The sequence below is a fragment of the Dermochelys coriacea genome, chromosome 1 (assembly GCF_009764565.3).
Source record: "Dermochelys coriacea isolate rDerCor1 chromosome 1, rDerCor1.pri.v4, whole genome shotgun sequence".
Taxonomy (NCBI): domain Eukaryota; kingdom Metazoa; phylum Chordata; order Testudines; family Dermochelyidae; genus Dermochelys; species Dermochelys coriacea.
In genome coordinates this window covers 223769577-223789488 of record NC_050068.2, presented here as the reverse complement: position 1 = coordinate 223789488, position 19912 = coordinate 223769577, and the positions used below count along the sequence as shown (strand labels likewise).

Here is a 19912-nt window from a genome sequence, read left to right as displayed (position 1 = left end):
TATGCTCTAATAAATTTGTTAGTCTCTAAGGTGCCACAAGTACTCCTTTTCTTTTTGCGAATACAGACTAACATGGCTGCTACTCTGAAACCTGATATTATTTTAGTTCTGCCACAGAGAAGAGAAAGATTGAACAGGTTGCTGTCAATTTGATATTGGATGCCAATGCCCTGTGGTAGACAGTCTTGGGTTAATGTTTTCATAGCTGCTAAGAATTTGGAGAAAAGGGTGGGTGCCAGTACACAACCTTGTTTTACCCCACTTCAGATGACAACGGGCTCAGAGGTTGGAGCCACTGCACAGGTTGGAGGCAGTCATCTGGTCATGGAGGAGTCTTACAATGGTGATAAATTTGCTTGGACAGCCAAACTTTGACATGATTTTCCATAGAGCCTCACGGTTGACAGAGTCAAAAGCTTTGGTCAGATCGATAAAGGCCATATACAGCTCCTGGTGTGGTTCTTTACATTTTTCCTGGATCTACCTGGCTGGCGAATATCATGTTGGTGGTGCCTCGTAATGGTCTGAAGCCACACTGGGACTCTGTAAGTACTTCCTCTGCAAGAGGGAGCAGTTGATTCAATAAGATTCTAGCACGAATCTTCCCAGTGAGATGGAGAGGAGAGCAATGCCTCGATAGTTGCCACAGTTGGTCCTGTCTCCCTTTTTGAAAATGGTGACGATGTTACCATTATGTAAGTCAACATGGATTTCTTTGGTGCACCAGATTTTGAGGAGCAGCAAGTGAAGCTTGTCTGTGTTTCTCCCCCCACTTTGAGTACTTCAGCTGGTATGCCATCAGGACCTGGAGCTTTATTGTTCTTCATTTTTTAATTGCTTTGCAGACCTCCTCCGGTATTAGTGGGTTGGCAAGAGTTTCCCAGATTGGGTGCTGAGGGATGGAGTTGATGATGTCATCAATCACAGTTGATGCTCGATTTAGAAGCTTTTAGTAGTGTTCCTTCCAGCGCTCTTTGATGGATTCATCATCATTAAGAAGGATACAACCATCTTTGGATTTTAGCTGTGCGAGACCACATGAGCTTGGTCCATACAGGATCTTTGTCTCTCACAAAAAAAGCTCTGCATATCATGTCCATCAGCAAATGTTTGGATTTTTCTTTTGCTTTGTCCTTCTACCATTTGTTTTTGATTTCTTGGATCCTCCTTTGAACTTCAGCTTTGAGGTGATGGAAAGAGCTCTGCTTCTGACTGGATGGTTGGTTTTGCAGTCGCAGAAAGCTTTTCTCTTCTAATCCAAAAGGGCTGAAATCTCAGTGTTGTTGTTGTCAACCCAGTCCTGATGGCAGCAGGTAGCAAGGCCAATGGATCCCTCACATATGTTTTCACTTCTGGTCTGTTTTAGGGCTTCCTAGTCTTCTTCAACCCTTGTGTTGTCATTTCCAGGTGTGCATATGGACAGCTTTTCACTGAGGATTCTTTGGCAGTTCTCTTGGTGCACTGAGGATTGAAGTCTTTGGATGTTGTATTGTTGTCTGTGTGATTTGGATTGCTTTCTATGTTTTGGTTCAATCCTGAGGGATGCGACTGACCACAACAGGCAGTGATCAGTCCAGCAATTGTTGGTTCCTGTCATGACATGTATTATTTGGATATCGCTTAGATCCTGTGTTCTTACAATGACATAGTCTAGGAGGTGCCACTGTTTTGAATGGGGGTGTTGCCAAGTTGTTTTTTACTTGTTGCTTTGTCTGAAGAGTTTGTTTGTGATCACAAGGTCGTGCTCTGCACATTTGCTGAGTAGAAGGATGCTACTGAAATTGGCCTTGCCCACTCCTTCCTTCCCAATGGATTCCAATTAGAATCTTGGCCAATTTTCGCGTTAAAATCCCTAAAAGGATTACTTTATGTGTTTTTGAAATGGATGACAAAATTTTATCCCAGTCAGTGTAAAAGGATACTTTCTGTTCTTCAATGTTAAGAGCTGATGCATATGCACTGATGACAGTGGCAAATGACTTATTGGCCCGTTGGATGTGAAGGGTCATAAGGCACTTGTTGATGCCAATGGGGAGCTTTAGAAGGTTTTTGATTGCAAAGCCAACACCATGTATTCGCCTGTTGCATGCTGGTTTTCCTTTCCAGAAGTGTAACCACTGTCCTCTTCTCTCAAGTGGCCTTCATCTGCACGCTGAGAGCAGCAATTTTGATGTACTTTGAGAGTTCTTGGGCAACAATTGCTGTTCTGTATTTTGGTCTTTCACTTTTTGATTCATCTAGTAGGGTAAGGATAATCCAAGTTGCAATAAACATTTTTGTTTTTTGACCGCACTGGGAGTGATCCCTCTGGACATGGTTATCCAGTCAGGTATGGTGGGATAGCCTATATTTGGGGCACCTTTTCTAGCGCCTTTCCCGAATCGGGTGAGCAGAGAGGTTCCTAAAAAGGCCTGCTCAGTCATGACCGCTGCTGCCGAAAGTGCCCCCCATCCTAGTCCAGGGGCACATGACGACCATCTTGCGGTCACTGCCTGCATGTGGGTCTGTGACCAGGGACTCCTGGTGATCACTTCACCTATTCCCCCATCACCACTCACCCATCACCGCAGGACTTTTATGGGTAGAGCTGAGGGAAAAGTTCTTCCTGTGAAAGAAGCCTGCACATGAGTACCATCACAGAATCATAGAAATGTAGGGCAGGAAGGAACCTTCAGAGGTCATCAAGTTCAGCCTCCTGCGCTGAGGCAGGACCAAGTAAACCTTGACCAACCCTTACAGATGTTTGTCTAACTTGTTTTTATAAACCTCCAATGATGGAGATTCCACTGCTTCCCTTGGAAGTCAATTCCAGAGACTAACTACCCTTATACAGTAGATTTCACTTAATAGCAATCCTAGTATTAGCAACTTATGATTAACGGCAACATATTGCAGGAACCAGTCCAGAGACGACCTGTGCCTGTCGACAGTGGAGGGGCAGAGTGAGGGCAGCCAGCTTCAGTTGTGTTACTGAGCATGCTCAGACTGTGAGAGAGCATGTTCAGTATAAACCAAGCAGCAAATACAGGAGGGTACATGATCTGTCCCCCCTCCCATGTTATCTCTGAACCAATCCCATCCCATTAATGTCAATGTTAATGGAATTCAGATATTTGCAATGTCATGCCTCTGATTTTCAACTTTTTTGGAGGAACCACAGGCATGTTTGTGAGGCTGCGGCCAGAAAAGGAATTGCTAGATAGTGGTTCTTAAACTTTTGTACTGGTGACCCCTTTCACATAGCAAGCCTCTGAGTGCAACCCCGCCCCCCCGTTATAAATTAAGAACACTTTTTAATATATTTAACACCATTATAAATGTTAGAGGCAAAGCGGGGTTTAGGGTGCAGGCTGACAGCTCACAACCCCCCATGTAATACCTCATGACCCCCTAAGGGATCCCGACCAGCAGTTTGAGAATCCCTGTGCTAGGACATGCCTTCCTTGGCTGCAGCCCTGCAAACCTGCCTGCGACCGATGCTTAGCCCATTACAGTTCTTCTTTCTGGGACTGCAGCCAGGCAAACCTGCCTACCTGCAGGGACCACACAGGAAATAAGGGGCTGCAGTTTGGGAGGGAAGACTGAGGCAGGGAGAGGGGCGTCTGCCCAGATGTGAGAACTGCACAGCACCCTCTGCCTGCACTCTCCAGACTGCTCCCCACTGGAACACTGCATGCAAGGAAGGAAGCACCGGGATGTGCTGAGCTCCAACACCTAGAGAGCATCAGGGAGAGGTATGCTGGGGTGCAGCCCCACAGGCTCCTGTACCTCCACTCCCTGTAGAAAGCTCCAACATCTGGGCTGCATCCCCTCTCCCTGCTGCTGCCCTCCCCACAGGCAGGTTTGCAGGGCTGCAGCCAGGGAAGGCACCTCCCAGCACTTCGTTCCCTGGCTACTGTCTCACAAACCTTCCTTCCACTTATAAGCAACTGCTGGATAATAGCGACTTTTTGTGACAGCCGAGGGGTTGCTAATCAGAAGAATCTACTGTATTTTTAAAGCTTTTCCTAATATCTAACCTAAATCTCTCTTGCTGCAGATTAAACCTGTTACTACTTGTTCTATCTTTAATTAACATGGAGAACAACTGATCACTGCCCTCTTTATAGCAGACGTTAACGTACCTGAAGACTTATCAGGATGCCCCTCAGTCTTCTTTTCTCAGGACTAAACATGCCCAGTTTTCCAAACCTTTCCTCAAGAGGTCAGGTTTTCTAAACCTTTCATCATTTCTGTTGCTCTCCTCTGGACTCTTCAATTTGTCCACATCTTTCCTAAAGTGTGGCACCCAAAACTGGACACAGAACTCCAGCTCAGGACTCACAAGCAGCAAGTGCAGGGGGACAATTGCATCCTGCATTTAACAGACTACTTTCCTGTTAATACACCCCAGAATATTAGCCCTTATTGCAACTGCATCACATTATTGACACATATGCAATGTGTGATCCACTAGAAACCTCAGATCCTTCTCAGTAGTACTACCACCTAGCTGTCACTCATTTTGTAGTTGTGTATTTGATTTTTCCTTCCTAAACGTAGTACTTTGCACTTGTCTTTATTAAATTTCCTTGTTTATTTCAAAACAATTAAGGTCATTTTGAATTATAACACTGTCCTCCACAGTGCTTGCAACCCATCCTCCATGAGTTCTTGACAGTAATTGCTAATGTTTCCAAGATTGCTTCAGCTAGTTCCTTAGGTAACCTAGTATGAATTTCACCAGGCCCTGCCAACTTGGATACATCTGACTTATCAAAATATTCTTTAACCTGTTCTTCCTCTAATTTGGTTGGTGCTCCTTCCCCATTGTTGTTAATATTAATTGTGTTGAGTATCCAGTTATCATTAATCTTTTTAGTGAAAATGGAAGCAAAATAGGCATTAATCACCTCAGCCTTCTTTATGTCATCAGTTATTAGCTTTCCTTCCATGGAAAGCAGAGGACCTATGCTTATCTTCGTAAGTCTCTTGTTCCTAATGTATTTAAAGAACCTCTTTTTATTGCCTTTTACGTCTCTTGCTAAACATAACTCATTTTGTGCCTTAGCCTTTCTGATTTTGTTCCCACATACTCATGCTATTCTTTTTTTTTGATTTTGTACTCCTCCCTGTCAATTTATCCATGTTTCCACTTTTTGTAGGATAACCTTTTGACTTTCAGGTTATGAAAGAGCTTCTGATGAAGCCATCTTTGCCTTTAACTATTCTTCCTATCTTTCCTTCACATTGGAATAGTTTGCACATGAACCGTCCTGGGAAAGGTGATTCCCAGAATGCCGGAGTTTAAAGGGGCTGAGTCAAAGGAACAGGAGTGCTAGGTCATGGCAACCCTGTTACAGGGATTAAGAATGTTGATTTGTGAGTGGTATGGGTGCAACAGCCACATAGCAAAACGGAGTCGTTCTGAACATGATTTCGCAAATCAGACCACTTTTTCATACAGTAAGAATTACTTCTGATGCTAAGTATGAATTGAATGCAAATAATGCTTTTTTTGTTTTGTTTTTTGCAGTGTGGTTGCTTTCATATCCAGATCTTAGTTTATACTTCTAATTTTAAGGCCTCAGACTGAATTAAGGAAGCATATTTACATTTGTTTGAAGCATTGTTCCTAATATGATATGGTCAGCTAGCATAAATGCAGCCAAGCCACATAAAACTTAGAACCATATTTGAAAATTGTGCGTAGAACTTGTTTTAGCTGAATCTGTGTTTACACACACTGTTCCTTAACTTGATTTGATCCCCACTGTGGATAGGGCCCTTAGAAAGAAGAGCAACTGTAAGTCTTGCTCTGAACCCATGAAAATTAATTAAGCTCCCATTTTCCAATGGGGGAACAGGCATACTATCACTTCACTGGCAGTCCATTCCACTAAAGTGTTATTACTACAGCTGTTCAGCTGAATGCAGTTACCACTGATGATGTTCATTGTGTGCGGCTCTCACCTTCTAAAGAATTCCTCCCAAGAGAACCAAAGTGATGATTGCTAAACCACAGCATTACACTGCTTTACATTAAGAAAGACCAACTGACATTTACCTTTACATGACCTTATTGAGCTACAACATGCATATTCAACCACAGTTGCCTAACAATGCTGACTTACAGTATACCTCATTATTCCTTTAAAAGATTAAAAATTATACAGCAAATTTTTAAACTTGCACAGGACAATTCTGAAAAACAACAAAGGGACATACATTTTTAGAGCTGGTGTTGTAGATATTTTCACAAAGACATGATATTCTGTGATCAGTTTGGTGTAATCTTTCGGTACAAACCACGGGCCAAACTCTGCATTTGCTTACTAGAGGTTAACTCTGGCACATGTCAAAGAGTGTTGGCTTGACCATATAGTCTTGTCATTGCAGTAGGGTTGTGGACACTGAAAGCATCTTTTGCTTAGAATTTTCAACTATAAAGCTAGTTGGGGGTGAACAATTTGCTTTGCCAAAATCCTGCACCCAGATCCATGTGGGCAGACCCTTATGCTCCGCTAACTTTGATGGAACTTTGCACAGTGCTCCCGTACACCCATGCAGAGTTCCACTGAAATCACTGTATCTCTGCATGTGCAGATCCAGTTGCATGACCTCTGTGTAAGAACACTGGTATCCAAAATGCATAGCACAGAAAGGCCACTTAAAAAAGAAATGCCAAATCTTCTTCCATAATGTATTGATCAGTAGCCCACACCTAGGACACCTCAATCCCCAAAAGTTATAGATCTCCTCATTCCTCCCTCTTCAGGGGCTCAGTGACATACTGTAGGTCCAATAGGCAAGGGTCTCTTTGCATGAGGTTCCTCCATCTAGCCACCAGGGGCATAAACTAATAACCCCTAAGACCACTAGGATATTGCGGTTTATAATGACATGGAATCAGGGATCAACAGATAAGGATAAACATTTTTCTCCTGAAAGAATAGGGATACATCAAAAAAAAGGGGGAAAAGAACAGACAAAGGAATCAAGGACGTCAAATAAAAGAGGACTCAACCAACCACACAAGAAGAAACACTAACAGCTTACAAACTAAGTCAGTACAATGAACAGACCCCTTGCCCCAAGTATCCCCTGCAGGCTTTATTAGGTAGTGGATTTGGAGCTTGCTGCAAAGGGCTAATCTCCCATTCAGGTGCAATGAGTCCCTGTTGGCCACAAGCCTTTGCTGTCCCATCTCCAGGTGTAGGGGTGGTCTACTGTGCTCAGTAGACAGCTAATGCTCTCAAGTCAAGACACAAAATGGAGTCTTCAGTACTCTGTGGCCAAGGGACATGTATGCATACCATCTCTGATCGAGCTAGTCTGCTAAAAATAGCCATGGTGGCATAGGCAGTGGGATAGGCTAGATACCCAAGTACCTAGGGTCTCAGATGGGATTGTATATGAAGTGACTAGCTCCTCCTACCCAACCAAGCTGCCACGGATAAGCTAGCACATGTATGTCTAACTCAGGCTGTAAAGTACACTTCCAGCTCAAGTGAAGACATAACTCAATGAACCCTCTTCATCTCAGGGTGTTGTAACATGATAAAGAAATAAAACACTATGCATTATCTTGAGGTACCAATAGGATTGAGGTCTGATGAAGAAGTTCCCATAAAATCCGTTTCTATACATTTTCAGAATAAGGAAATCAATTGATTTCAAGAAAGTACCTACATTTCTATAATGTATATATTTCTATAATGTATATATTTTTTCATACTTGAAGAATATCCTGATCACAGCACAACTAGAAGGAAGGTGACCAAGATGCTAAGATCCCATACAATCTTCCCCATTTGCAGATCATAAAACTGTTCTGTGATAGCACACTGAACCTCAACAGGCATTGGATTGGAATGGAGATTAAGTGGCATGGTCAATGGATGCATGACAACACAGATACACAAGCTACTCTAACACACACACAACCACAAAGCATGCAGGGATTATTGGAATTATTAAACACAGCTCTTTTATCACTCCACAGCCCAGCAGGGAGGATTTCTGACCCCAATGGACCTAGTTGACCATCCCCTGTGCATACGCAGTTACTACCCAACTTGTGGACAGACAAAAGGATTTGCTCCTACATAATTCCCAGATTTCAGAAGTGTGCTTTGTTCAGATTTTTTTTTTAAAAAAACCAGCTACTGATCTGAAGTATCAAGTTTAATGGACGCATCAACAGCTAAAGTGTAAAAAAAGATAAGTTAAAGGCTTTGAAATAAAGAATTACTAGGAGCATGATCCTGCAGCCTGGTTGAAATCAATGAGAGTTTTATCACCCAAGACTCTCTATATATAGTTTTATTATCAGGATGTCATCCTAAATCTGCAGGGATTATAGCTGCATGTCATGAGAAACCCTTGCGTTGCTGTTTTTTATTTAATGCAAGAGTTAGGAAGCTTCATTACATTTAGATATTAGGCTGAATTCTATTCTCTACTTTACCTTCATAAAACTCATTGACTTTGTTGTGTTACTGAGATCAGAATTTGTCCCATTAGTGGTAAAATGAATCTCTCTTAAATGGGCAATAAAGAGAAATTATTCATATTGCGTAGTCCATCTCATATAAAAAATAAAGCTATATTTTAATTCCAGGTTACCTACTGTAAGGAAGATTTATGTTGTGTTGGCATACAATATGAGTTAATGTTTACACTAAATATTTTATTTAAAACAAGCAGAACTCAGAGTGAAAATATAGCTTTCAAGAAGAACAAAACAAAAGAAATGATGCAGCCCCATCACAAATTTCAAGACACAGTAGTGTGGGGTATGTATGTATATAATACATATACAAAATGAAGGGGTTTCAAGAAGGGTCAAGCCAAGAGATATGTATATCACATACGCACACTTACCTGCTTACACTTCTGCTAAAAGACAGAACAAATAATGTGTGTTAAGGATATCCATTATTTGGATATGTTGGTCAAAACGAGCTCCACAATTAGGGTTTGCACAAATGCAGAATACCTAAATTTGCAATCTGCATAAGGACATGCTACAGTTGTCAGACAAGCTGAATACATTAATGTATATTAAGTAGAATTGTGTTTACCTAAAAGTGAAATTAACACTCATGATGAAAACTCATGTTCTTGACACTGAAGATGAAAAACACTACTCAGAACAATGATATAGCATTGTTTTTAACAGAAAACTTTAAAATGTTGCATTTCTATTCCCTACTTGCGTTGAGCATGTTCCCTGTACATTCCCATTTATTACAGATGTACTGTAGCAAAGCATATTATTGACAGAATCTTATTCAATTTAACATGCATAAACCTAACTTTTTAAATGAAATACCATACTGAGCCCTCAGTCCAGACATGCATGGATTGATAACAGCATTACTAGAACTGTACAAATAACTGATATCAATGATCATGTTTGAACACAGTTGCTGCTAATGATTCTCGTACAATTTCCCTGACCAGTATGGATAGGAATTTATTTCTCTTAGTACACAGTTAAAATTATAGAACTGTGCTACAGACTACTAGGGAATCTCATAGCCTGAAGCAGTACTTTTCAATCTTTTCCATATTGGGACACTCCCCCCCCCCCCCCGGCCAGGAATCCTTTCCCATCTAGCAGGGATCTAACTGGGTCCTTCCTCTTATTTGGTTATCAAGAAAAAGGACGGCTGTCAAACTCCTGACATCTGTTCATGACCCCAGTGGTCTTTAGCATGTTTTGGTTTCCCAGAAAAAGAAAAATCTAGATTAATGAATGGTTGTGGCTGTCATGGTTTCAACCATATTAAGGTGAAAAATCTTATAGAAAGTTGGAACACGATTATGATTTCATTTAGCCATCATGATCACTACTGTAAAGATATACTAACGGTTATGACATGTAAATGCATGTTTCGGTACTTTTTAAAATGTTTTGTTCACCCAGCAAGTCACACTTTTCAGTAAGGATATTATCTACCTGAATGATTCCTTTAGCTGCATCTCTGGCTTCTCCAGTAAATGTGAGTCAAGTTTTACCTGCCCCATTCATGCATATAAGTCTACTTAAAGCCAGTGGGACAATCACATGGGTAGAGCCAACAGGATGAGGCCCCTATGTATGTTGATACATTTACTAGTTTAAAGTAAGCATGTTTTACTTTGAAAAACACATCTTGTTAGCTTACGTAAACAATTCTTTTGCAGATCTAACAGTGTTTTGGCTAAATACCAAATATTCTATAGTGCATGCATGAATTTCAAAGTCCAAGCTTCATGTAAACACAAAAGAGCCTCTTGATCAAATTTGTATTTAGATGCTGTAGGGTAGCTTCATTCAGATACAGTATAGCCTTACAGTATGCACCAGTCATTGTACAAATCCATCTAAACTCATGAACCAGCATGGTTATTAAAATGGCATATCATGTTAGTACAAGTGTTGCATTTGCTAAACAACCTTCCTTGTTGATTTTTAAATGTTAATATCACTAAAATCTTTCTAAACCAAACAACGCAACCATCCTAAAGTTGCTATTCAAGCATTAATGATCGTCATGCTGGTCTTGTATCAGCAGTAGTTTCACCATAGTTAAAGTTGTTAAAATTGAACTCTGTAACACAGGTTACAGATCAAATCTTATTGAACCAGCAGAAACTAAAAACACAGAATAGAAACTGAGCAATTTTGATTTCCATGGTTTGATGAAAAATAAATTGCTTTGGTGATTTTTTTCCCCCCACTGGATTGACTCCCTTTGCATCCTTTTGCAAGCAATCTAAAACCCTCTGGAACCTTTGGCACATGGTTGCTTTTCTTGTTTTGTTTCATAGAATATCAGTTGCACATTGGGAGTGATTGTCTTCAAAGACTTTTATAACTTTTTAGTCACAAAAGGCAAACCCATTCAATTTTAATCTGATGACAAATCTACTGCAGGGTGAACGCCATTCACTTACAGTGGTCAAGGTGGGGAGATTTTCACCAGATACCTCTAAGCTTAGAAAAATTCCCTGAACTGGGAAAGAGGGGACCAGGAGTTCAAATCTCACCTCGTAACTGTAAGTTACCATGCAATTCACTATCTTTATTATTGACTAAATCCACAAAACTTTTGTTTGCTATGGAGCTCCATATGGCTATTTTAAAAAAAACTGACAAATAATGAGTGCCTCTTTAAAAATTTAGAACATCCCCAGTTAAACTATAAGGGTTTCATTAAATGTGTGCTAAATTCAAGAGTTAGCTGCTACAAATAAGGAAAGCAGGTAATAGCAGCAAATGGCAGCATTTTTACAGCCAAGTATCGGGGGTAGCCATGTTAGTCTGTATCCACAAAAACAACAAGGAGTCCAGTGGCACCTTAAAGACTAACAGATTTATTTGAGCATAAGCTTTCGTGGGTAAAAATAGCTTTTACTCTGATGTTGTTATTCATGATCCTTTATCTGTGGGATGGAAAGAGCTAATGTGCCAAAAATTTTTGGATATCTTTATTCCATCTGATTTATAACAGATACAGAATGGATTTATTTAATTGCCAATTTTTAGCTAACCAATGCTGGTTTTCACGTAATTATTTGTAAAAAATGTGAAAACATTCAATCCTAGCAGTTTTTTAAACCTGTATACAACATAAAAAGATAAAAGGTTCCCCCCCCCCCAAAAAAAACATATACCGGTAAATTAATTTCAAAGCCATCTTCTCCAGCTGCTGCCTCACATGCTCATAGATCCAGCTCTACACTCCTACAATTAGCAATTTGAAAACAATATGCTCAACTCATACTGAAGATTTAGAGGTGGTTGCTGGGAAAGGATTCCTCCTCTTGAAGGAGCGAAATCAAACTGTAGTGTCACACCAAGTGTTTTAGAAAGAGGCAAATTCCAGTCTTGCAATAAGAGTCCTTTAACAGCTCTGCCTCACCCTGAAAAATATTTTTAACTGCAATTCCATCTTTTCTGTGAACTGATGTGCTGTGTACATCTTTTATAGTATATATCTGCTATGGAATGCAATGGAGCAACAATACTGCAAATCTTATTAGTTCATTGTATCATTCTTTCATCAGTACTTCGCCGTTCTTTAGAATTTTACTAGGCAATACATTACATTAGACTGACAAATATGTACAGCATTGTGCTGGGAATAACATTGTTCTGCACCCAATGGCAGCTGGAATGTAATCTCGCTGTATCTAACTCACAAAATAGGGTTTTTAGCCCTTCCCCCCCACCCCTTACTTGGAAGAAGATAACTCAAATGCAAGAGTCGATTGCACAGGGAGTACCAGAGTTTAACAAATTACAATTTCACTGCAAAAAAAAATGTAAATGTAACCTTATTTTCCAGCCATCTACTCGTCATGGAACTTCCTCACTAAGCCACTTTCATACTTTCCTTTCCAAATGTGAAGACAGGCTAGTTTTCACATTTGACATTAAAAACCACCACCACTTTTTAGTTTAATAACACATTCACATATTAAGAAGCAAGATTTATTCTTCATGGATTTCTTGGATGAAAAACCAATACATCCTTATGCCTGAGAGGGACATACAAGTAAAAGCACTACACACAGTCAGAAGAGGTTTGAGATTCCTTTTGCTCTGTCTACACTAGACAAAAAATAATTTAAAAAACGACATTGTGTAGAATGCCTTGAGATTGCACCTCTTGTAATGTAACTTTTGGCCACATACCACTGCCATCACGGAGGTTTTTAATCACAAGTATTGGTTGCAGCACCTAGGATGAGGCATTTTGCTGAGGTCTGGCTAAATAAGTATACATTACATTAGTTTAGCTTCAGTTTTACACAAAGCCACAAGCCTCACAGCTTCACTGGTTCAGTCAGTGCCAGCTACAATCGCCAATGTGCTTCCCCAGGTTTGATAGTTATCCCCAAAGTTACCACATTCAGCAAGAGACTTGAACATGACAGGACGGATATTTCAGAGTCCCTGAATGCACTGCTGCAGAGTTGCCAATGTGCGGTTTGGTTCTATCAAACGGTATTGATGTATGCACTTGTGATACCAAAAGATAAGAGATAGGACAAGCAATTTCAGGAAATCAGAAGCCCTGCAATGGACGTTGAGTGTAGACATGCTCTTCAGGTCCTACCCAGTGACAGTTAGAACTGCATTAAGTTATTCTACCCTCTAATTCTGGAAAGCGCTGTTTCCCTGTTAAGTATATCCACATAATTCCTTTATGAACATAGCTATTTAATGAAGTGAGCTGTAGCTCACAAAAGCTTATGCTCAAATAAATTTGTTAGTCTCTAATGTGCCACAAGTACTCCTTTTCTTATAGCTGTTTAAGTGTCTACACTACCTTTGGGGTAACATCCCACAAGTGCATTTCCTCTTGGAGGTAACATTTCACTTCAATTGTCCTTTCAATAGTAGTTTCCTTCCTTTCATGTCCACATACAAGTGTTTCATTATGACCTACAATGGACATTCAATGCATTCAGGTGATTTTGGAGATCAGACCCATTCAGAAACCTGCAGAGGCTGAAGCTACCCTTGAGAATCAGTCTCAGGAAACATTTTTAATGGACTCAAAAGATGAAGTCACAAACCAAAAACATCAAATCTCCTAACCATGGCTTAAAGAACAGTTTTTTCTGTCCCAATACATTATACTGAGTAACAGCTCTTAGCTTAAAGCTAACTGCAAGTGTGTTTAAAAAAAAAAACGCAAAGAACTTTTATTCAGTATATAGCATTTTCCCTCACCATTAGCTGATGTTTATATTATCCAGTAAAAGCCATTATTACACTTACTGTGCCACATCAGATACAACAGGCATTGGTGACTCCTCTGATGTGAGGTCTATGTCATCGGTGAAGCTGTTGTCCTGTGACATTTCATTGCTGTTCCCTTCTAAGCGCCTTCTCACTAGACAAATAATTTAGAAAGAGCACAGTACATTAGGGAGGCAGCATCTACAAATTCTTTCCCCTCACCCATGAATTTCCACAGTAAATCATTTTTTTTAAAACAGTCCCATCGTAAGACACTACATTTTTAGAGCAGACACAATGAATTGTTTTGATTATTATTACACACATATACCACATGCAAAAATACAAATGTACACATATGATATAGTACATACACAGTGAGAACAAACACACAGGGACCCTCTTACAGTTAAGCGTTTTTTTCTTGAAGACCAACTTTTGCTCCAAAGTGGAAGTTCACGACATGAAAAATTACAATTTGGACACTGCAATGAATGAAAATAATTGGGGATTTTGATTTATTTTGCAATAAATATTATTCCACTGCATCCAGGTTCTCTATAAGCCAAGTACTGGGTCCAGGAGGCTCTCACGTGCCAGGCTTCACAGCCACTGAATATTACAAAAATCTTGAAGAGGAAATCATCACTCAGTGGCAAACGTACACTGCTTACACAGCACATTGGATGCTGTGGAGACCATGAGCATGCACTGTGCTTCCCTGAGGTATGGGTGGGGAGTGGTGAGAGGTTGCCAGAAAAAGTGACAGCCAGTCAGAAAGGAACCTTAAAAGTCCTTGATCCTCTGTGCTCCCAGCTGACAGCTCACAAAGGGAACATGGAACCAAGAAACAGAACAAAGATATTGGGCCAAAGACTAAATCTTCTCACCAGAATTAAGAGTTGTCATAAATATAAAGGGAAGGGGTTAAGAAGCTCTGATATAGTACTATAAAATCCTCTTACCTGTAAAGGGTTAAGAAGCTCAAGTAATCTGGCTCGCACCTGACCTAAATGACCAATCAGGGGACAAGATATTTCAAATCTGGAGGGAGGGGAAAAGGCTTTTGTCTGTCTGTGTGATACCTTTGCCAGGAACAGATCAAGGATGCAAGCCCTCCAACTCCTGTAAAGTTAGTAAGTAATCTAGCTAGAAAATACGTTAGGTTTTCTGTGTTTCGGCTTGTGAAATTCGCTGTGCTGGAGGAAATGTGTATTCCTGTTTTTGTGTCTTTTTGTAACTTAAGGTTTTGCCTAGAGGGATTCTCTATATTTTGAATCTGATTACCCTGTGAAGTATTTACCATCCTGATTTTACAGAGATGATTCTTTTACCTTTTCTTTAAATAAAATTCTTCTTTTAAGAACCTGATTGATTTTTCCTTGTTCTTAAGATCCAAGGGTTTGGGTCTGTGTTCACCTGTACCAATTGGTGAGGATATTATTCTCAAGCCTTCCCCAGGAAAGGGGGTGTAGGGCTTGGGGGAATAGGACTCCAAGTGGTCCTTTCCATGTTTTGTCTAAATCACTTGGTGGTGGCAGCATACTGTTCAAGGACAAGGTGGAATTTGTGCCTTGGGAAAGTTTTTAACCTAAGCTGCTAAAAATAGGCTTAGAGGGTCTTTCATGCAGGTTCCCACATCTGTACCCTAGAGTTCAGAGTGGGGAGGGAACCCTGACAGGAAGGAAGAAAGACTATCTACAAAAAAATGAATATTGCAAGATGGGGATGTGGGAGAGAGAAACCAGTTCAGAATTTGTCTCTTCCTTCCACCTCCTATAACCACTTCTCATGGTCCCTCACTCAACCTCATACTAAATCAATGGTGCTAGAGTAGCAGGATGTATGACAGGTTGCCGAGAAGGATAGAGACTCATTTGCACCTTATAACTATCAATTTCTTGCTATACTTTTAATTTTAGCACTCAAATAGTTGAGACTGTGGCTAAAAGACATGTCCCATGTTATACATCAACAGAGACCTTTTCTGTAGTGGGTGGGAAGAACTATGTAATTATATTAGAGGTTGTATAGCACATAGGCTGCCGAAGCTCATTAACTGATATCCCCGAGAGCATTTTTTTCAACATGGGGTCTATCAATAGGCTTATTCCCAGCCTGAATTTATGAACGTAAGTATTATGGTGAAAGACTGTCTTGTTTGGTGACCCCACATATTCATGCCTTCAGGAAGGAAGATGAAGAGGATATAGGAAATGTACTCAATGCTAATGAAGATTAAGAATTCTGGGCTAATATTTCCATTCCCACTGAATGGGTGGGGGGGAAGGAGTAACAAACATTGTGCCAGTTTGATGGGGTAGAAAGCACATCACTATGCTGCCCACTTGTGGGCGAAGTTTGAGGCAGTCTGAAAGTAGTAGAAGGTAAGGCCTGACAACTTTGCGGAGCCTGAAAATCTGTAAGACATTGTGGAACAAAACGCAAATACCCCATAGATCTTGCTATATCCCTAAAGAAACAATGGCCAACTCTAAGCTTTCCAAGCACACCTGTTGCCCTTGTAGCATGAAGTGGCTCACTGATCCACAGTCATGCTGGGGGAACCACTGGCAGCATTTTTCGTCAGGCAGTAGGAAATAGATATTTATTATAAGGCATGATCTCAGAACATAGTTCTAACATCATGTCCTACCTGATTGATAACCCCATAAATATATATGTCAATACATTACCACCATAAGCAGAGTTTTTCAGAAGCTACATTGCAAGTATGTTGCAGAGCCACTATTACCCCTTTTCGTGTACTCTTAGCCATACTTGTGTTTAGTTCCCTCCAGGTTGTCAAAAGCGGGATACATACTTCTCTAGCTTTCTGAATAACCACCTCTCTGCTCCTTCCAGATTTTTAATACACGCGGAGACACTGTCTTCCTAGACTTAACATAAACAGCTATTGTCTTGAAAATTTGTGTATGGAACAGTTTAATTATTTCAGGCAATTTACTATGGGCCTATTTGTACAATCCTTACTCAAGTCTAACTCCTACTGACTTCAGTCCTCTAAATGTAGGGCTATTGGCACTGTTTCTCTGAGATGACCTTTTTGGAGACTCATGGTATTGTAATTTTTCATGTTTTTCATTCCAGTCAAGAATAGTTAGAATTTTTCTATGATCTTTTGATAATCATCCATTTTCCTGCCTTCTTCTTGTACTTACCTTTTGAGTTTAATCTGCAATTGAAAATTGTTTGGAAGGAGAATGGTTTGGATTGATAGCACTATAATTTTGTTTAGGTGAAAAAAAAAACCTGATCATTTCTCTGCTTTCTTCAAGGCCAGACGAATATTAAGCATGTCATTTGAAGCAATAGGAAAAAAGGGAAAGTATATAAATAAGTTTATGATGACAAGAAATTAACTCTCTCTTTCAGTTAAACTAAAACTCTGCTGATTCACCAGCTTCAATCATGAAAACTTGAGGTTCAATTTGGTTAAATTATGAGTACATTATAACCTGATGCTGGTGAAATTAAAATATCAACATTTGTTTTCATGCACTTTTTGGATATTTCTTTTGGATCTGTATTATAGCAGTCCCCTCTTTCTCCAAAATATCTTGATACATGAAAACATCTCTCACTAATACAGCAACAAAAGAGAGATTGGGATAACTGGCAGCTCTCCTGTTATTTTTAATTTCTGAACAAAAAAATATCCACAAAAGTCCACAATTCATTACGGATGAAGGTTGCCACAAGTTGCCTTGTGAACCCTTATACTCTGTTTGGCCTGCTGATTACACTTTAGACACACCTGCTATAAAAAGACATGGAATTTTGACATTTTATCATGCACTGCATCAAGAAGTATTAACAACAGTTCAGATATTACAGACTTTATCAATCCAGGCAACAGATTTTTTTTTAATTTAACATAGAATCTGTTAATAGCCAGAGCTTCCACAGTTATTTTCAAAGTTGGTCTGTCTGTCAAGTCTTGATATTCTTTTGGTCTTGCCCAATATAGTGCATGCATTGGTAAAGAGATATGGAAATTGATTCTAGTGGTATGATAGAGCAACATTTTATGCCACTATTTTCAAATGACGCATGGACTTACTAACTTGATGGTTAAAAATCTTCTCTCTTTACATATATCTGTATTCACAGTTATCAGAAATATTTAATGTTGTGATGGATTTGGAGCTGCCCTGTAGTAATTTATTAATACTGTATGTTGGCCTGGTTCCTAGTATAAAGAAAAGGATACTTGTGGCACCTTAGAGCATCGGATGCATTCAATGAAGTAAGCTGTAGCTCACGAAAGTTTATGTTCAAATAAATTTGTTAGTTTCTAAGGTGCCACAAGTACTCCTTTTCTTTTTGCAAATACAGACTAACACGGCTGCTACTCTGAAACCTGTCGTTACTAGTATAGTGTCTCTTATATGAATATATTGGTTTAACTCGGGAGAGGTCTTTCTGGACAACAGGCAGGAAAAAGAAGAATCGCTCCACAAAGCTAACTACCAGCAAACATTTAGCTCCCAAGGGGCAATGCAAGAACTTTGATGATTCTGTCTTTGCTTCTCCAGTCAACCTACAAAGCTAGGTTTGATGAGGAAAGGCCAAAGCCCATGAACAGGGGAAATGCCTAGGCCACCATCATGCAGTACTCTAGCTGACAGCACTCTAGCTACATTAGACATGCATGTAGATGGTTTTAAAATCCTTTTTCTCTAATGCTTTGTTCCTATTGCTATATAAAACTTTTGAATTAAGAAAGCTGTTTAGTTACTACATACCACTACTCCCAAAACGGAAGAAATGCAGGTGTCCATACTCAGTCAAACTCACTGGATAAGCTTGGTGGATACGCAGACTACTACAGCCCATGTCCAGGTCTAAGAATGGGAGAATTGTAAATTTCTTTGCTGGGATAGGTAAATGTATGAAGCCTGGCACCGGAGGGAGTGCACTCAGACACCTCAGAGGAGATGGAGGTGCAGCTAACCCCGTAACTGCAAAATAATATATTTTAAGAATTTAGACTACCTAACACTTTAAAAAGCACTACCACCCAATGTTCATTTCAATCAAACATAGGGCTTGACTTTCACCTGCAATTCAAATAATGGGAGTTGCAAGAGCTCAGCACCACTGAAAATCAGGTGTATAATTCTTTGAATATTCATCAACAGTTTGTCTTTAAAACAATACAGTAGATGTTTGCTTCATTTATTTCATGCAAAAAAACATTGAAAATATCTATGGACATATACAAGTTTACTTAAATCATTTTGACCCGAAGCAACAAAATTTGTCAAAGCTGCTAGTGATCCAAACAAGTTCTATGGAAGTTCTCTTCTGCATATTTTAATGTTGATGCTTCTAGAAAACTTGGCACAAACAACCGAGAGCAAATCTAAATACAAGGGACTAACTTGGAAAACATTGCCATGAAGAAACAATTTGATTCAACCAAGAACCACACTACCACTACCACACTACCAAAGAAAAAGAAGCAACTGTCAATAAGAAAGCAAAGTGAAACACTAATTCATCACTGCTTATGAATGTAATTGGTTTAAGTGAGCAGAAATGAGAAAGGCAGGTCCTCGTAGAAAATTAAAGTTGTCAGAGTCTCAGGTTCATCCTATGGCACAAGTTGGTTGACCTATCTTCAAGCTAAACACTAATGCATTTCACATCAATGCTGAGGAATGGAAAATCCATAGTACACATGCCAAGGACTGAAAATGAAGGCCTGGACAATAGAGTTCTAAAATGGCATAACTGAACACTGCTAGCTGGACAGGAAACTGGAAAATAATTTGACTTACATCTGACTCAGACCTGCATTTAACCAGAGCTACTTTAAACTATATTTTTAGGGAAAAACAAAGATTTCTGGAAATAGAATTTCTGTGCCCTTCTAGCATTACCGCTATGGCTGCTCCAAAGGAGCTCTGTAGAATGTGACCTGAAAATTTTGCACTTGTTCTGATGAGCCATGTTTCTATAAGCAAAGATTCCATTCATTGATCATGGTCTTAAGAAAAAACAACTGACGGACGCTGCAACGTATGAAATATCTTAAGGAATCACACAAATATTTAGGAGTAGACGTTTTCAGACCCCACAGAAGCAGCATCACTTGTGGCCACAGACGGAGGGCGAGGTATGGCCTTGATACAAGGAAGGGTTTCTCCTCACAAAAAGCTA

General features: G+C 39.8%; 1 protein-coding gene across 1 annotated transcript in view; it reads right to left on the bottom strand.

Moving 5' to 3' along the window:
• Window positions 1-19912, bottom strand: part of LOC119855632 (potassium voltage-gated channel subfamily KQT member 1-like) — a 765296-nt gene that overhangs the window by 585340 nt on the left and 160044 nt on the right. Inside the window, exon 11 of the mRNA XM_043515017.1 lies at window positions 13763-13877. Within this exon, the coding sequence (XP_043370952.1) occupies window positions 13763-13877 (115 nt within the window). The remainder of the gene's footprint in view (window positions 1-13762; window positions 13878-19912) is intronic.